Source organism: Macaca thibetana, chromosome 5 (genome assembly GCF_024542745.1).
Source record: "Macaca thibetana thibetana isolate TM-01 chromosome 5, ASM2454274v1, whole genome shotgun sequence".
Classification (NCBI taxonomy): domain Eukaryota; kingdom Metazoa; phylum Chordata; class Mammalia; order Primates; family Cercopithecidae; genus Macaca; species Macaca thibetana.
In genome coordinates, this window is record NC_065582.1 from 137194744 (window position 1) to 137210473 (window position 15730).

Consider the following 15730-nt stretch of genomic DNA (forward strand, 5'->3'; position numbering starts at 1 on the left):
TTTTTCATTAATATTTGTTGTATAACTGAAGCAAACTCAAAAGATTTTCTGCTCTCTATAGGTTCAACAAAGAATTTAGCTTTCAGGAATGCTTCAGGTTTGACTAGGTACAATGTACCATCTGCTATACTGAATGACCTGAGGCAAAAACAACATCCCTTTATATAGAACTTTTATTTTCTCTCATCATGTTGCCATTCACCAACATCTTACTTTCCCTTCTTCCTCTCATCCTGTTGCCATTCACCAACATCTTACTTTCCCTTCTTCCTCCAGCTTATTCTTTAAAGCCTGCCACTGACAGCTACCACTCAGCAATGCTGAACTCCACAACATCAAGAAATTTTTTTCAATGCTATTCCACTCAGAAATAATTTAAACACTGCAACTTCAAAAAATAAAACAGCAAAAATAAATCAATATTCATCCTAACCAAAAAAAAAAAAAAAAAACCTCATATTTCTGGATTTAGCAAATTAAGTGAAATATATAAATTACATCTGCCATTAATGTAGCAGATCAAACTTAAAAAGCATACATGGTAGATTGGTGCAGCTGTTATGGAAAATAGTACGGAGGATTCTAAAGAAATTAAAACTAGAATTACCTATAACCTAACAACCCTTCTTCTGGGTGTATATACAAAGGAAGTGAAATCACCACCTCTAATAGATGCATTCCTCATGTTCACTGCAGCATTATTCATTATGGCCAAAGTATGGAAACAACCTTGGTATCCTTCAACTATCAAATGGATAAAGAAACTATGGTGTATATATAAAAAATGGAATATTATTCAGCCTTAAAAACAAAAGGAGGGGATGCTGTCATTTGCCACAACATGAGTTGACCTGCAGGATATTTCACTGTGTGAAATAAACCAGACACCAAAAGAAAAATATTGCATCATCTCACTTATATCTGGTATCAAAAAAAAAAAAAGGTCAAATATTCACAGAGATAGGGAATAAAACTAGTTATGAGGGTCAGGGTTGCGGGGAGGAAATGGGAGAGGTGTCTCAAAAGATACAAAATAGTATATATGCAGGATGAACAAATCTAAAGATCTCGTTAACTGACAATGTACTGTATTCAGGATTTTTGCTAAATGAGCAGGTCATAGCTGCTCTTGACACGGGAAAAATGGGTAACTATGTGAGATGATAGATATGTTCATTTGTTTCACCATTGTAAACATTTTACTATTTATGTTATCTCATAACATCATGTGACTATCTTAAATATATACAATAAAATGTATTTTTTTAAAAAAGAATGCATGGTAGGAAAGTCATACTTAGTACAATTTTAATGATGACCTAGTTGTAAATGCTTCAGGAGCAAGAGTACGATTTTCATATCATAAGTATTTTTTTCCTAACTATCTTACATTATTCCTAATCCTTTTCTTATTTTTTACTTAAATATTATATTTGGCTGAATATTTTTCCCCAAGAAACCTGTTCTGATTCACTGACAGTGAAATCTATTAATTTTATATGTCCTATAATTTTGATATAAATAAATTTCACAATTCCCACCAAGGAAATTCGATCAATCCCCCAATACTCAGATCAAACATCGTACCTTAGGGTTCCCTTAATCAGTTCAACCAAAAATAATCTTTCTACTCATTAAGTGTTCACAGCACTTCTGTACCTCTCAGACTCATCAAATACCTTTCGATTATGTATCTATCTATCTTATCTCCACTGTTACAAAGCTATTGAGGGCAAAACTACCCCTGTGTAAAGCAGCCAGGCATAGTACCCATGACACCCAGCACAATCACAAGAAAGTATGTTATCATCTTTAGGAAAAAAAGCTTATAGAATTATTATTATATATCATAACACCACTTGAGAGTCTATTTACATTGCATCATCATTTTGGGAAATAAGAACTAAGTAACTAAGTTCCCAGGTAGCAAGTTTAATCCCTGATACTTGATCTAATTTAGTCCCTACTCATTACACAAATAAATCAAGCTAAATAAAATTATTAAGCAATCAATACACAATGATTGTTCTACAAATAACTGATACAGAGTTTATTTTTATTTCACACTTATTTACTCAACTATGGCATTTATCATCTAAATCACCTAATATTGTGTTTTAACGGGCAATGCCATGGGGAAAGAATTTGGACTGTAGGGTCAAAAAGACTCAGAAAGACTCCAGGTTTTAATCAAATAAATCTGACCATAAATTTATCTATAAATTCTTAGGGATTTCTAGGGTGAACAGAAAAAAGAAACATAATAAAACACATATTACCATTCTTTCATTTTTAGTAAACAGTCTTAGAGTTCCTCAGAGTAACAGTGAATATTTATTTTCCTAATTTTCTGACAACATGTTTACTGTCTATTTACATTTACTCACTCAACAAATGTTTACTGAAAGTCAATCATATTCCTACATTATGTGTCTAGAGAGAAAATAAAATTTGCTGAAATATATGATACAATGTCTGGTAATGTTCTATAGCTGTTTATTTAGCTGCACTATTAACTTTTCCAAAATCTCTTTAGAATCAGCACAGTGACAGCAGATACTTAATAAATAATCTTTGGCTAACTGCTCAATATTTCTTGCTTTATTTGTTACATGTTAAGAAAGCTCCCAGTGACCAGGCACGGTGGCTCGCTCCTGTAATTCTGGCACTGTGGGAGGCTGAGGCAGGTGGATCCCTTGAGCTCAGGAGTTGAAGACCAGACCGGCCTGACCAATATGGCAAAACTCCGTCTTTGCAAAAAATACAAAAATTAGCCAGGCACGGTGACGTGCCTGTAGTCTTAGCTATTCAGGAGGCTGAGGCAGGAGAATCGCTTGAACTCAGGGGGTGGAGGTTGCAGTAAGCCAAGATTATGCCACTGCACTCCAGCTTGGGCAATGGAACGAACCTTGTTTCAAAAAAAAAAAAAAAAAGAAAAGGGAAAGGAAGCTCCCAGTAAGCAAATATAGTAGTGCCTAAATAAAGACGAACAGTAAAGAGGAATTAAGAAGAATGCCACGTAATTAAAATTTTTACATGACTATATCTAGGGCTGTGACTGAATTACCCTGTGGAAATAATCAGCCATTTGTCTAGTTACCTGTTGCTCTTCTTATAGGAAATGCAGGGAAGAAACATTCCCTGGGCCTGCTGCCTACGGACATAAGGCACAGATCTGAATTTGTATACATGAACATCTTCACCCTCTGAAGAGGACAAAAATACCAACATTCTTGTATTTTCCAATATTTTTCAAAATCAGGTCACTATGCTTTCAGTAATAAAATATAAATCAGTTATTGTACTATAGTTATAAGATATTATTAATGGTGAAAGAAAGATAGGTGAAGAGTACATGGAGCACTACACTATTTTTGCAACTTCCCAAGTTTATAATTACTTCAAAATTAAAAATTAAAAAAATCAATAAGATAACGCATCTTTAATAAGTGTTGCAGAAATTAAAACAGGTAAATTAAATTGTTTTTCTAAACTCAAATACTTAACATGTACTAAGTAACGAATATTTTGAGAAAATACTTGTGGAAATTCTATTTAAACTGTTGAATCCTAGGCACGATAATTAATCACCTTCTGAGTTATTCAACTTATAAAGTGAAATTTATGTGTGTGGATATTTTACTCAAAGCAAGGCAATAAAACTACAAGTTAATGTGCAGATAAACAAATCAGTTGTCCCTTGGAAAAAATAGGACGTAACACAAAATAATTTTGGCATAATTTTTTAATGGACCAAATAATAGCTATGTATCACATTCCTATTTTCCTTAGGCTAATATTAAATCAGTTGGCCTCCTTTAAGTCCACACTGGCTAGAGAACAGAAGGAAACATGCTAGGAAGAAATACCATACAGGAAGAGGAAGCTGGGCTTGGTATTAATCGGCTGGGCAGTTGATTCATCAAGTGCTGACAACATACCAATTACAACATGTCAAAAATCACCCTGTCACATGGTCTCCACTCGTAACACAGGTACCAAGGGCTTAAGAAACTAAAGAAAGCTGAAAGAATCCATGTCAGAACTCAATGATCGCTATTATTTCAAGGACCCAGAGTGGAAAGGACAGCCAATGCATGAAGAACCAGAGGCCAGACGGGCTAGGGGTCCTACCCAAAGACACAACTCTCTACCAGCAGGGGAAGAACAAGAGTCTTTTAATTTCTGGGCCTCTGAAGTGCCCTTATCAATAGGCACTAATCTTTTATAGGTAGTAGTAATGAACACTTTAAAGAGATCAGGCCATTCACAAAAGAATGAAACAACTGTAATTACTTTTTAAAATCCTCACTCATTTAGTAGTCCTCTGAACTCCCAAATACAATACTTTAAATCCACTGTGGCTTCACACATACCTAGTTGATACAAAGTTTCCAATCTAAGCTTACAACCTCATCAAAATACATTATTAGAGTACCACGTATGTCAGTTCTCTTTACTAAGTAGGGCATCAGTTTTTTTAAGGCTTACAAGTATCTGCTACTGGATCAGCATAATGATAAAAAGTGTTGTCTCCAAACACCTCCAAGCCTTGAGCTTGCTCAATTACTGCAGCACTTGATAACCATGGTGTTCTTTTGTGAAATATCATAAAACGATGATATTATTAAGCTAAATCATATATTACACACAAATATACTAATACATGAATAGAAGCAGGTGACAAAAGTTTTTTTCTTTTTAAAAAATAACCTTTATGAATGAAAACACAGACCTAAGAAAATCATTAATAATTTTCCTGGAGCTGAGAAAACTAAAGAGCTTATTTAATAGTGAGACCACTTTATAGAGATATAAAACCAAGGCCCAACTCAGGCATAAGCATTAAAACAGCAGCAAAACCCCAAACTGAAAACAAAATCTCAGCACTTAAGTGAAATTAGTTTAGTTGGTCAAAATATATAGTGCCTACATTAAGTGGGCTAAGAGATAAAAAGTATTTCATATACCAAAAAAAAAAAAAAAAAAAACTACAAGGTATATCATAATGAGACTTCTCACAATGGACTATAATACTATGGAAGCTTAATAATCCAATATTTTATCATCTATTATATACAATCTATTGGACACAATAATTTTTGATTAAACAAAATGAGGGGTAAGTGACTTGCATCACTAACAGACATTGCTTTAAAGTTTTGCCTCAAGTCTTACATTTTCTGCAGATACAGTACTTGAGATATCTCAATGTCCCTCCTCTGAAGGTTCAAAGACGTGAAGGTAATGGGGTCAGACAGCACATGGAAGCCTGCGACAAGAACTGGGGATTTTGGAGTTAATGGTCACAGTTTTATGACCCTAAGAAAGGTACGTGGTAAGGCCTGATACTTTTAGACTCAAAAATCCCAAAGCCCTGCACCAGTGCAGTCAAGTAAATAAATCAACTAGTAATTATTTGTTCAACCAAATGAAACACATGAAGAAATATCATTAACTTTTTTCTGGTGCTGGGCTTTTCACATTTTGCAAGACTCAAGTTTCAGTTGTTTATAGAACTGATATTCTAGATCTATTCGTGTTATAGTTATTCAAGATTTGGGGGCCAAGTAATAAATTAACCTGAAAAAATTCCAACCAAAGAAAGAAAAACAGAAGTACAAATAAGTCAAAACATTCTGCAATGAACTTTATTTATTTAACTTGGAGATACATTATTTCCACATTTCTTTACTACTGTATTTCCTTATTACTACATTTATTTACGGTGAAAGAATGCATCTCTAAGTATGTGGCATTTCTCACACATAAGATTAGTGGGAAGATAAGGCTGTCAGGAAACGTTAAGGGATTTTGGGTTCATTTAACCCATGGGTTTCAGGGAAGCAGTGGAAAAGGCAGAGGCTGGCACAGCAATATGCACTCAATCATTTACCAAGTATTTACTGAGCACCTACTGTGTATAGCTCATTGCACCAGCACTAAATGCACCGTGGTCAGCAAAACAGATTCCATGTCCACATGAGCTAGCAGTTGCTATGCAATGTAGTTGGCATCTCCTACCCAGTTTTCAGTGATTAATCCTTTGTTTAAGCAGTTCTATAATTCAACAAACATTAATTCAATGAACTAAAAATTCAGAAGTTTTTTTAAACCAGCTATTAAGTTTCATAATAGGAGTACAACCAAGAGTGCTAAGGGAACTTCCAGGAGGGACAACGTAAGCACTATTCCAGGTAGAAAGAAAGGCTCAGGGGCAGGAGAGCACGGCATACTTCAAAAGTTTCAAGTAGGAGACAGGAATGCATCTCTGCCATGCAGAGGATGCAATCTAGGCTCAAACAACTGAGTTTAGAAGTCAAAGTCCTAACACTGGTCTACCCAAGACTAATGACACCTCCACCACCCTGACCTCATGGTTCACCTCCTTCAGTCAACCCCTTATTGTTCCGTGAATATGCCAAGCACCCTCCTGCTTCAGAGCCTCAGCACTTGCTCTTCTCTCAGTCCTACAATTCTCACTCCCTCGGCTGCCTCAAATCTCTTCAAATGGACCTTTACAGAGAGGCCTTCTGATCCAGACCTCTATAAATGGCAATCCCACCCATACTTTAGCACCACAATGATTGTATGATGTCACTGACAGCTATACTATAATAATATAGTATATAATACACTACGTACTATAATAACTGACAGTTATTGACAGTACAATTAACAACAAGAATACTTGTTATCTATCCCCCTCGCCTCTAGAATTTAAGCTCCTTGATATAGCTCTATCACCTAGCACTGTGCCTAACAGACAGCAGACACTCAAGTCTTTTTATAAAAAATGCACAAATGAATGGCTGTCAGAGATGAGACTGCAGAAGCCGGAGTCAGGTTACAAAGAGTTTTTTATAGATTACAACCCCATATTTTAGTGCCTCTTTGATAATGACTTAAGACATATTCAAGAATTTTAAGTGAAAAAAAATAAAGGGTATACTGGAAAGACCACAATTTCACATTTTAAAAAATTAAAACAAAGAAAAAACAATTTATTTTGGAAAGGGTGTGAGAGTAATTATAAGAAGACATGAGACTGAAGTTAAGAAGAATATTTAAAAGACCTCAAATACTTCAGCAGGGAAATACAGGCCTCAAAATTGTCTTCTAGCAGGTGGAGGTTGAAAAGGACAAACATTTACAAGATTTAAAAAACAACTGGACCTGATGCTTAAGTAAATGTGAGACATGAGGAAGACTGAGGAGTGTATGATGACTGCCAATCTCAATCTACTGATAGAACAGGTGCTAACAGCATTTACTTAAGCTGAGAAGATGGGAGAAGAAAATATATTTTGGGAGAAAGATTATGAGTTACATTTGGGCCATGCTGAGGTTGACACGCCTATGTAAATATCTCAGCAGATATGTCTAAACTAGCAGTTGGACATATCCCAGCATAAAATCAGTAGTTCAGATGTCATTAATACTTGTCACACAAACAAAACTTGATGAACTTCATGGCAGCAATAAAAATCAAATACACTTAATTATGTATAAACATTACAGTATTAGACGAGAATTAGCCTAAATGTTAAAAAGGAATGCTATAATCTTATCTATACTAATGCTTCTTAAAAGATCTGGGGATGAGTTCAAAGATAATATGATCAAATTATTTCAGTATATGAATGTTAGAAGTAAGCAAACTACCAAAAAATACCTCAATAATATAGTAAAAGTTTGCTTTTTCGGTTTTTACCCAGTTTTACTTCCCATTAACTTTCCTAATTACAACTAAGACTGGGTAGGCGCAAGAAATGTAGGCTTTAGAGGCCTGTTATTTGAAAACAATATTCCTGATATGTTTACTATTCGCATTTTCTCTCATCTCTGAATAACTGTACATTCTATTAATGCTACACAGCCACTTCCCCTAACTACTCAATCTACAGATTTCTCAATGAAGACAATGCTTCCTCCTGGAAGTCCTGCCAAACTTTGAAGTCTGAGTTTCATGCCCACCCCACCTCCACACCATTATGTACCTACCTACAGCACCCACACCTCACGTATGTGATACCCTGTTCAACAGTCTCTTCCACTCAACTGTAAGCTCTATCATGATAAGGACCTTGAATCTTACATGCACAACATATTTGTGCATGTATATGAACAAATGTATGAATCAATGACCGAACAAATTATCCATTTTCTATGAGAACTGTTGAGATGTTTAAACAAGCATCTTTCATTATTACAGGGTACTCAAACTGTGAATATAGCTATCCTTATTTACAATCTAACATGACTATGTCTTTTATAAGGTTACTCTTCTTATTTTAAAAAAGAGAAGGGGTCTCACTATGTTGCCCAGGCTGATCTCGAATTCCTGAGCTCAAGCAATTCACCCACCTTTGCTTCCCAAAGTGCTGGGATTACAGATATGAGCCACTGCACCTGGCAGGTTACTCTTCTAAGGGTTTTATTTCATATCACCTTCTGAATGAATGATATCTTATTCCAACGGAGCAACCCAGTATTTTACTATTAGAAAATTAAATGTTGATATGAGGTATATGTAATTTAATCATTTGTCCACACTAAAACTATGAAATTTCAAAGACAGATTTTGACCAGGCACAGTAATCTCAGCATTTTGGAAGGCCGAGCAGGGCGGATCACAAGGTCAGGAATTCGAGACCAGCCTGGCTAACGTAGTGAAACCCTGTCTCTACTAAAAATGCAAAAATTAGCTAGGCATGGTGGCAGATGCCTGTAATTCCAGCTACTCAGGTGACTGAGGTAGGAGACTCGCTTGAACCCGAGAGGTGGAGGCTGCAGTGAGCCAAGATCATGCCACTGCACTCCAGCCTGGGCGACAAAAGCAAGACTCTGTCTCAAAAAAAAATAGATTTTGATACTGTGGTTTCAGAAAGAGTAGTAACTAACTTAACAGTCCTCAAGATTTTAAAATAAAAAACAATTGAATGAGTTTATAGAACTTGGTGAAATCCCACTAAAGCAAAGTGTTGGCATACGGGGAGCCACAAAGAATCTTTTTTTCCCTTGAAGTCCAAGTCAAAATTGAAAAAAAAATTCTTTATGATAAATTTCTTAATTCTAATTTTTTAAACAGAGCTTTATCTACCTGTTTAAAATGGTTCATTTTTAAAATTGTTAACAGCTAAGCATTAGAATAATTCCCTAATGATGATGCCTTCACAAAAAGTAATTTTCACAACATGGAAGGTGAGTGCACAGTAAAAACTCAACAAACAGCCTTCAAAGGCCGCAGCCTTCATAGTGAGATCATAACTGATGCCCAAGCTAAAGAAAATTATTTTTTTAGAAACATCTATCATAAACTTTCTAGGTTGAATCTAAACACTACTGAAAATAAGAGTAAAAAAATTTAAAGGAGATCACTACACACATAATAAGTGGCTAAAGTTTTAATAACTGACAATACCAAGTGCTGACAAAGATGCAAAGCAACTGAAACTCTCAGATATTGCTGTAGGAATGTAAGATGATATCACCATTTAGGAAAACAATTCAGTAGTTCAATAAAAAGGTCACTGATGTTAATAAATAAACACTTATCCTACGACCCAAAAATCCCACTCCTAGGTATTAACTCAAGAAAACTGAACATTTTTGTCCCTCACATAGACCTGTATGCAAATGTTTATAGCAGCTTTATTCATATTTGACCAACACTAGAAACAACTCAAATATCCATCAGTTTAGGAATGGATGAACAAATTGTGTTACCCTGCTGTAAAACCATGTTACTCAACAAAAACAGGAACTGTGCTGGAGCTGGCTGGTACCAGCTTATGGGAGCCCATTGTTAAATTTTCAGGAATTCTGTGAGCTGATAGCTTAATTTAGGCCATAGTGAGAGTGTTTACACTACAATGATTAGCAAATGCCACAAATCAGGGATTCTTTTTTTTTTTTTCTGAAGAGCATGTTGTTAAAACATTTCCCAGCACATCACTGAACAAACTACTGATACATGTAACAACTTAATAAATATCAAGCATTATGCTAAGTGCAAGAGAATACGAAAGGCTATGTAATGTATAATTCCATTTATATATGCTAGACCAGATAAAACTTTAAGAGCATCAATTAAATTAATGGTTTTCAGGGGCTGGGGATGTAGAGGGAGAGCACTGACTCATGACAGGCCATGAGTGAACTTTTTAGAGTAATGGAAACATCCTTTCTGTCTTGACTGTGGTGGAGACTATCCAATTATAGACATTTGTTAAACTTTTACTACATGTAAATTATGCTTCAATAAACATTAAAACATTAAAGTAGAAGTCATTTCTTTTTTTTTTTTTTTTTTTTTTTCTTTTTTGAGATGGAGTCTCGCTCTGTCACCCAGGTTGGAGTGCGGCGGTGCGATCTCGGCTCACTGCAACCTTTACCTCCCCGGTTCAAGCCATTCTCCTGCCTCAGCCTCCTGAGCAGCTGGAACTACAGGTGCACACCACCATGCCAAGCTAATTTTTGTATTTTTAGTAGAGATGGGGTTTCACCATATTGGCCAGGCTGGTCTCGAACTCCTGACCTCAGGTGATCCACCAGCCTCGGCCTCTCCAAGTGCTGGGATTACAGGTGTGAGCCACCATGCCCGGTCATCATTTATTTCTTAATCATTTCATGAATGATAAATACACCACACACACCAAGGGAGAACTGGATTTATCAGTGTAAATATCAGGAAGGCCGATTTTGACTTGATATACACAGAAATATAGATTTAAAATGTTTAAAAAAAAAAAAGAAAAAAGAAAGGCCTGGCACAGTGGCTCAAGCCTGTAATGCCAGCATTTTGGGAGGCAGAGGCAGGCAGATCACTTGAGCTCAGGAGTTCGAGACTAGCTTCGCCAACAGGGTAAAACCCTGTCTCCACTAAAAATACAAAAATTAGCCAGGCATGGTGGTCAGGGTCTATAGTCCCAGCCACTTGGGTGGCTGAGGCACAACAATCTCTTGAACCTGGGAGGCAGAGGTTACAGTGAGCCCAGATCATGCCACTGCACTCCAGCCTGGGCGACACAACAAGACTCCATCTCAAAAAAGAGAGAGAAAAAAAAAAAAAAAAAAGGTCAAGAAAAAAAAAGAAGAGGGGAAATCTGTAATCATAGGAAAGACTAAAATCAGAGGTGGATGATCCTTCCAAGGATGCTGTAGAAATGACCCTACTTCAGGTGTGATTTCAGACTAGTGTCATTAACATGAGGTTAGTATCATTAAGATCTCTTCATACTGGGAGTCCAGGGCTCCAAAATCTCATGATATTGTATGCTATGATAATCTCAGATATACTTTGCAATTCTAACTAAAACATCAATTACTTATTTTTACTTCAATCAAATGGTATTACCGATCAAAGTCTAGTATACCCTGGTTATGAATGCTGGCTCTGACTTCAGACAATCTGGGTTCACATGTTGGCCCACCAGTGTTTGCATGACCTTAAAACAACTTGTTCTATTTCCCCAACTGTAAAATGGGATTAATATTTTCCTTCAATTTAAATGAGAATGTGTTAGAAACAACGTCTATGTGCTGAACTCTTAATCACAAACATTTCTTGGGCATAATCAGAAATGAAGGACATAAATCATCAAATGTAATTTAAAAATTTTAGCTTTCCAAATATGGAATATTTATCCTTTAATTTTCTATCTAGAAGTTCATAATCTTTTACAGAGCCATATCATTTTGAGAATGCGATCACCACACAGACTCTTCATCTAGGAAAAATTCAAATATATGCTATATTCTGCATATGATTTCTGGGGAGCCAAGGACCCTCAGAAGCAGATGCATGAAATTAACAAAGAAGCAGGGCATGGTGGCTCACGCCTGTAATCCCAGCATTTAGGGAGGCTAAGGCAGGAGGATCACTTGAGGCCAGGAGTTCAAGATCAGCCTGGGCAACACAGGGAGACCCTCGTCTCTACAAAAACTACAAAAAAATCAGACAGGCATGGTGGCATGCACATGTAGTCCTAACTTCTTGGGAGGCTGTGGTGGAAGGATCACTTGGGCCCAGAAGTTCAAGGCTGCAGTGAACCATGATCATGCCACTATACCCCAGCCTGGGTGACAGGGCAAGACCCTATCTCTAAAAAAAGAAAGAAAGAAATTAAGAACAACTGATATAAACTTTTAAAATTGCAAAGTTGAGCAGTGGAATTTAAGAATCTCTTCAAAGTAGAGAACCCAACTTAATAATGAAATATTATACTGTCATTTACTTTTTTAAAAACAGATTTTGCAAGAATAGAACATCGCATTTTCTAATTTATCCCTCCTTTTTGGAGGTGATATAAATTTTTAGAAACTTTTTTTTCTTTAAAAAAATTGTTTTCTCTATGTTGCCCAGGCTGGCCTCTAACTCCTGGCCTTAAGTCATCCCCCAGCCTTGGCCTCCCAAAATGCTGGGATGACAGGCATGACCCACTGTGCCCCACGAAAAGCATGCTTATATTTCAGATGAATCCATTTTAACTCATGGAAAGAAACTAGCAGCAGAAACTTACCTTTCTAGCAGCTTGAGATAGAATGGTTGAAAGTGTTAACATACTCTACTATTGTTCAAATATCGCAGGAAGAGTTCTCAATTCTAATGTAATATATATTAAGAGTCTCATGATAAAGGTTTATCTTTTTTTAAGTGGGATTTTTTTACTAGACTTATGCACTAATACAACATGTTTTTCTATAAACTAGCATATTTTTGGTTCTATTTTATGTTGTTTGTTATGTCGCCTGATAGTCGAAACCAGTTGTTCTCAACCTGCTACCAAATACCAACCTGGAAATATGCCACTATTTAAAACGCCCAAATAATAGGGTTTTGTTTTTCCTTTTCAATTGTTTGGTTTTCAAACTACATAGTAAACCAGTTGGCAACCATTACTGAACCAAAATAGTTTTTCGTATGCATGAGCACCATTTTCCCATAGAAAACACTTAACCATTTTTAAGGTACTGGAAGTCCATGCAAGGGTTCACATATGCAGTAAATATCCTTTCAATCTGGTTGTATCACATTGTTTCTGTGAAAGGAAGACCTGATATTGCAGATTGCAGAATTAAATGGTAAAACTCAACGAAAAGCTGCACCTGAGGCTCAAACACTAGCCAGATGGCCTTTGGTCAGAAAGGTCACATCTGCGTTTTAAACCCCGCCGTAACTGTGAATGTTTGAGATGCCACCACATCCCCAGTACAAGAGAACTGGAGCATCTCTGGTTCCTTCCATAATCGAAGGGCTTCCAGCATAGGGCGTAGGGGGAGAGGCCCGAAGCCCTGGAGACAGCGCCCGAGGGATATAGGCCGCGCTCGGCTGCGTCCGGTGCGGGGGGGGGGGGCTCCGGGAGCTGAGACCCCGCGGGATGCAGAGGGGGAGCCAGGGCCTGATCCCCTACCCCTGCGAGCCAGGGCCGCCAGGTTACGCCCCCACTGCTTCCCAGAGGTAACGTCCAGCCCTCTCCTCCCCTATCCCCCGAAATATCTCGGTTCCGCTCCGCTCAGCCCGCCGCCCGTGACCCCAACCCCGACCCCGACCCGATCGCGACGGCGCCCTCCCCAGGCCGCAGCGGAGGACTCGCGCCAGGCAGCCAACCCTGGCGGCTGCGGGCCAAGGCGGACCCTGGGGAGGACAGCAGCTGGGCCGCGGCCTGTCCCTAGGGGGAGCGGGCGCAGGGCCGCGAGTGGGCAGCGCCTCCGCCCCGCACGAACAAAGCGGCCGGGCGCGCCGGGCCGAGGCTGCGCCGCCTCTCCGGGAGCGCGGGGGGCGGGGAGGATGGCGGGGGCACTCACCTGAGGGCCGGCGGAGGGCGCGGGCGGGCCGGGCCCGGGAGCCGGGACCGCGGCAGGCCGGGGCTCCGCGCCGGGGACGCACGGGCTACGGGGAATGGGCGACCGGCGCGACGTCCGCGGCGGGGCCCAGGAGCCCCGCAGCGCGGGCCGCGGGCCGGGGCCCGGGCTCGATTCTGCGGCCGCGAGGTATGGGAACCGGTCCGCCGGGCCAGGCAGCGGTGCTAGGCGGCAGGGGCAGCGACGCTGCCGCCTTTCCCTTCTCCTGCCCCCGTCCCTGCTCCGCCGCGTCCTCGTCCTCGCTGGGTCCCCGCCGCCGCCGCCTCAGCCTCGGCGCTCCTCGGGTTTCGTCTCTCCATCAAGGCCGGGCCGACCCGCAGGGACCATCCCGGAAAGTGAGGGGTTGTTGCCGTTTCCCGCAGCTGTTGGTGGCCATCTTTAATCCTCCTCCTCCTCCTCCTCCTGCTTTCTCCACCTCCCGCTGGCTGCCTGACTGACTGACTCTGGATCCTCCTCTTTCCCCTCCTGCTCCTCCTACTGAGCCGGCCGCAGAAATTGCAGCAGCTCAGCTTCTACCCCCTCCTGCCTTTCCTTCCTCTTTCCTTACTTCCTTCCCTTCCCTCGGCTTCCCCCTCTCCCCTCACTCTCAGCGGCTGCCTTCGCCCCCGTCTGCAGGCAGCGCCGCTGGATGCTTCCAGCTGGACTTCAACCCCAGACGCGCCTCTTCCCCGCCCCGCTCCCCTCTCCCCTCTCCCACCCCTGCCCCTCTCCGCGGCGCTCACCCTTCTCAGTCCCAGTTTCTCAAAGGACTCAGCTGAGAAAGGACAACTGGGTTCCGCTTTCCTTAACCCTACACCCTTTAGCTGGATGCTGACAGCGGCGATGGAGAAACGCAAAGCTGCGTTAATTTTACTCTAGCCAGAGTATAAAAGAACTGCCCACGCCAGCTATTTTACTACGCAGCTTCGAAACTCCTGCACGCTCTTCTGTGTGGCTCCGGTCCATTATGGGACTGGAGTTGAGGAGCTCGGTCTCAAATGGTGCCTTCCGTCACTGACCTTGAGTCCATTGCTTAAGATTTTAGGTTTTCCTTTTCCTTCCTGGGAGGGGCATTGTTTATACCTTTGCAGTCCCAACAAACAGTGTTTAGACCAAATAAGTATTCTTTAGTAAACCTAGAACTGCCAAGTGATCATCAGTTTGTCCGTTTGTTCCTACTCAACCCAGTAGACAATTTGGGTCACGCTTCAGTTCTGGCAGCGAAGACAAACTGAGTCAGCAGTTAGAAGTGGACTCCCTTAAACAACAGTTAGAGTGGGGAAGTGGTCATAACATCACTCTAATGACAAACTTGTTTTTCCTAACACTGCAATCTACAGAAGTTTCAGGATTTCCTCTAATAAACATAAGGCAAGTTGGATTTGCTGTTTTCTTCTTTTTGACAATTTTGCCTTTTGAGTTGGACCCATTTGTAATGATTTACTCGTCAATTACTCCAAGGTAACAAACTTGGAGGTAACATTGCTAACAAACACAGATGACATATGTGAACACTGTGTGGCGTGCAGGGGAGGGGGGTCACAGTTTTTGCTTCTCTTGGGCACTGGCTATTAAAAAAAAAAAAAAAAAAGCACCTTGCCCTTTCAAAATAAGACCAGTGTGTTCAAAGGTTAGTCCCTTAAACAGACCAAATGTAGGCAGAAATGTTTTCAAATGTAGTTTTAGATTCTACTTCAAAACGAGTAATGTTTTGAAAGTTCAAATATAAGATATTGTAATTATAAAAATTTAAGAGTTTCAAATCTCTTTGAAAAGAATATGCCAAAACAAACCTAAAAATATATTTTAGTGAAAATACTATATCCTTTGGTGGGGGGCAGAGCAGAATTCTGATATTTTTATTTAATCCTCACGAAGTAACCTT

At 39.7% G+C, this 15730-nt stretch overlaps 4 protein-coding genes across 10 annotated transcripts in view; 3 read left to right on the plus strand and 1 right to left on the minus strand.

Annotated features, from left to right (window-relative positions):
* The window catches only part of OCIAD2 (OCIA domain containing 2), a 1147735-nt gene that overhangs the window by 772158 nt on the left and 359847 nt on the right, over positions 1 to 15730 (plus strand). The gene's annotated exons all lie outside the window — the stretch shown is intronic.
* The window catches only part of WDFY3 (WD repeat and FYVE domain containing 3), a 309436-nt gene that overhangs the window by 292800 nt on the left and 906 nt on the right, over positions 1 to 15730 (minus strand). Inside the window, exon 1 of one of the 5 annotated variants that reach the window (XM_050790041.1) lies at positions 14589 to 15044. The exons of 1 other annotated variant lie outside the window; for it this stretch is intronic. The gene's annotated coding sequence lies outside the window, so the exon portion shown is untranslated. Of the gene's footprint in view, positions 1 to 13809; positions 13873 to 14588; positions 15045 to 15730 lie in introns of those variants that run through there. 3 more of the 5 variants (XM_050790040.1, XM_050790046.1, XM_050790045.1) reach the window with 3 other exon arrangements.
* LOC126954577 (uncharacterized) overlaps positions 13213 to 15730 on the plus strand; it is a 33233-nt gene continuing 30715 nt past the window's right edge. For all 3 annotated transcript variants that reach the window (XM_050790198.1, XM_050790200.1, XM_050790199.1), the window contains exon 1: positions 13213 to 13462. In XM_050790198.1, the coding sequence (XP_050646155.1) occupies positions 13383 to 13462 (80 nt within the window). In that variant the 5' untranslated portion in view covers positions 13213 to 13382. The remainder of the gene's footprint in view (positions 13463 to 15730) is intronic.
* LOC126954581 (uncharacterized) lies at positions 13992 to 14572 on the plus strand. Its single transcript, XM_050790204.1, has one exon. It carries the CDS (start codon positions 13998 to 14000, stop codon positions 14301 to 14303), a length of 306 nt encoding a protein of 101 aa, XP_050646161.1. The 5' UTR covers positions 13992 to 13997; the 3' UTR covers positions 14304 to 14572.

What these genes read in the sequence shown, in the direction of transcription:
- LOC126954581 (XM_050790204.1), top strand. Translation starts at nt 13,998, where the DNA reads ATGGGAACCGGTCCGCCGGGCCAGGCAGCGGTGCTAGGCGGCAGGGGC.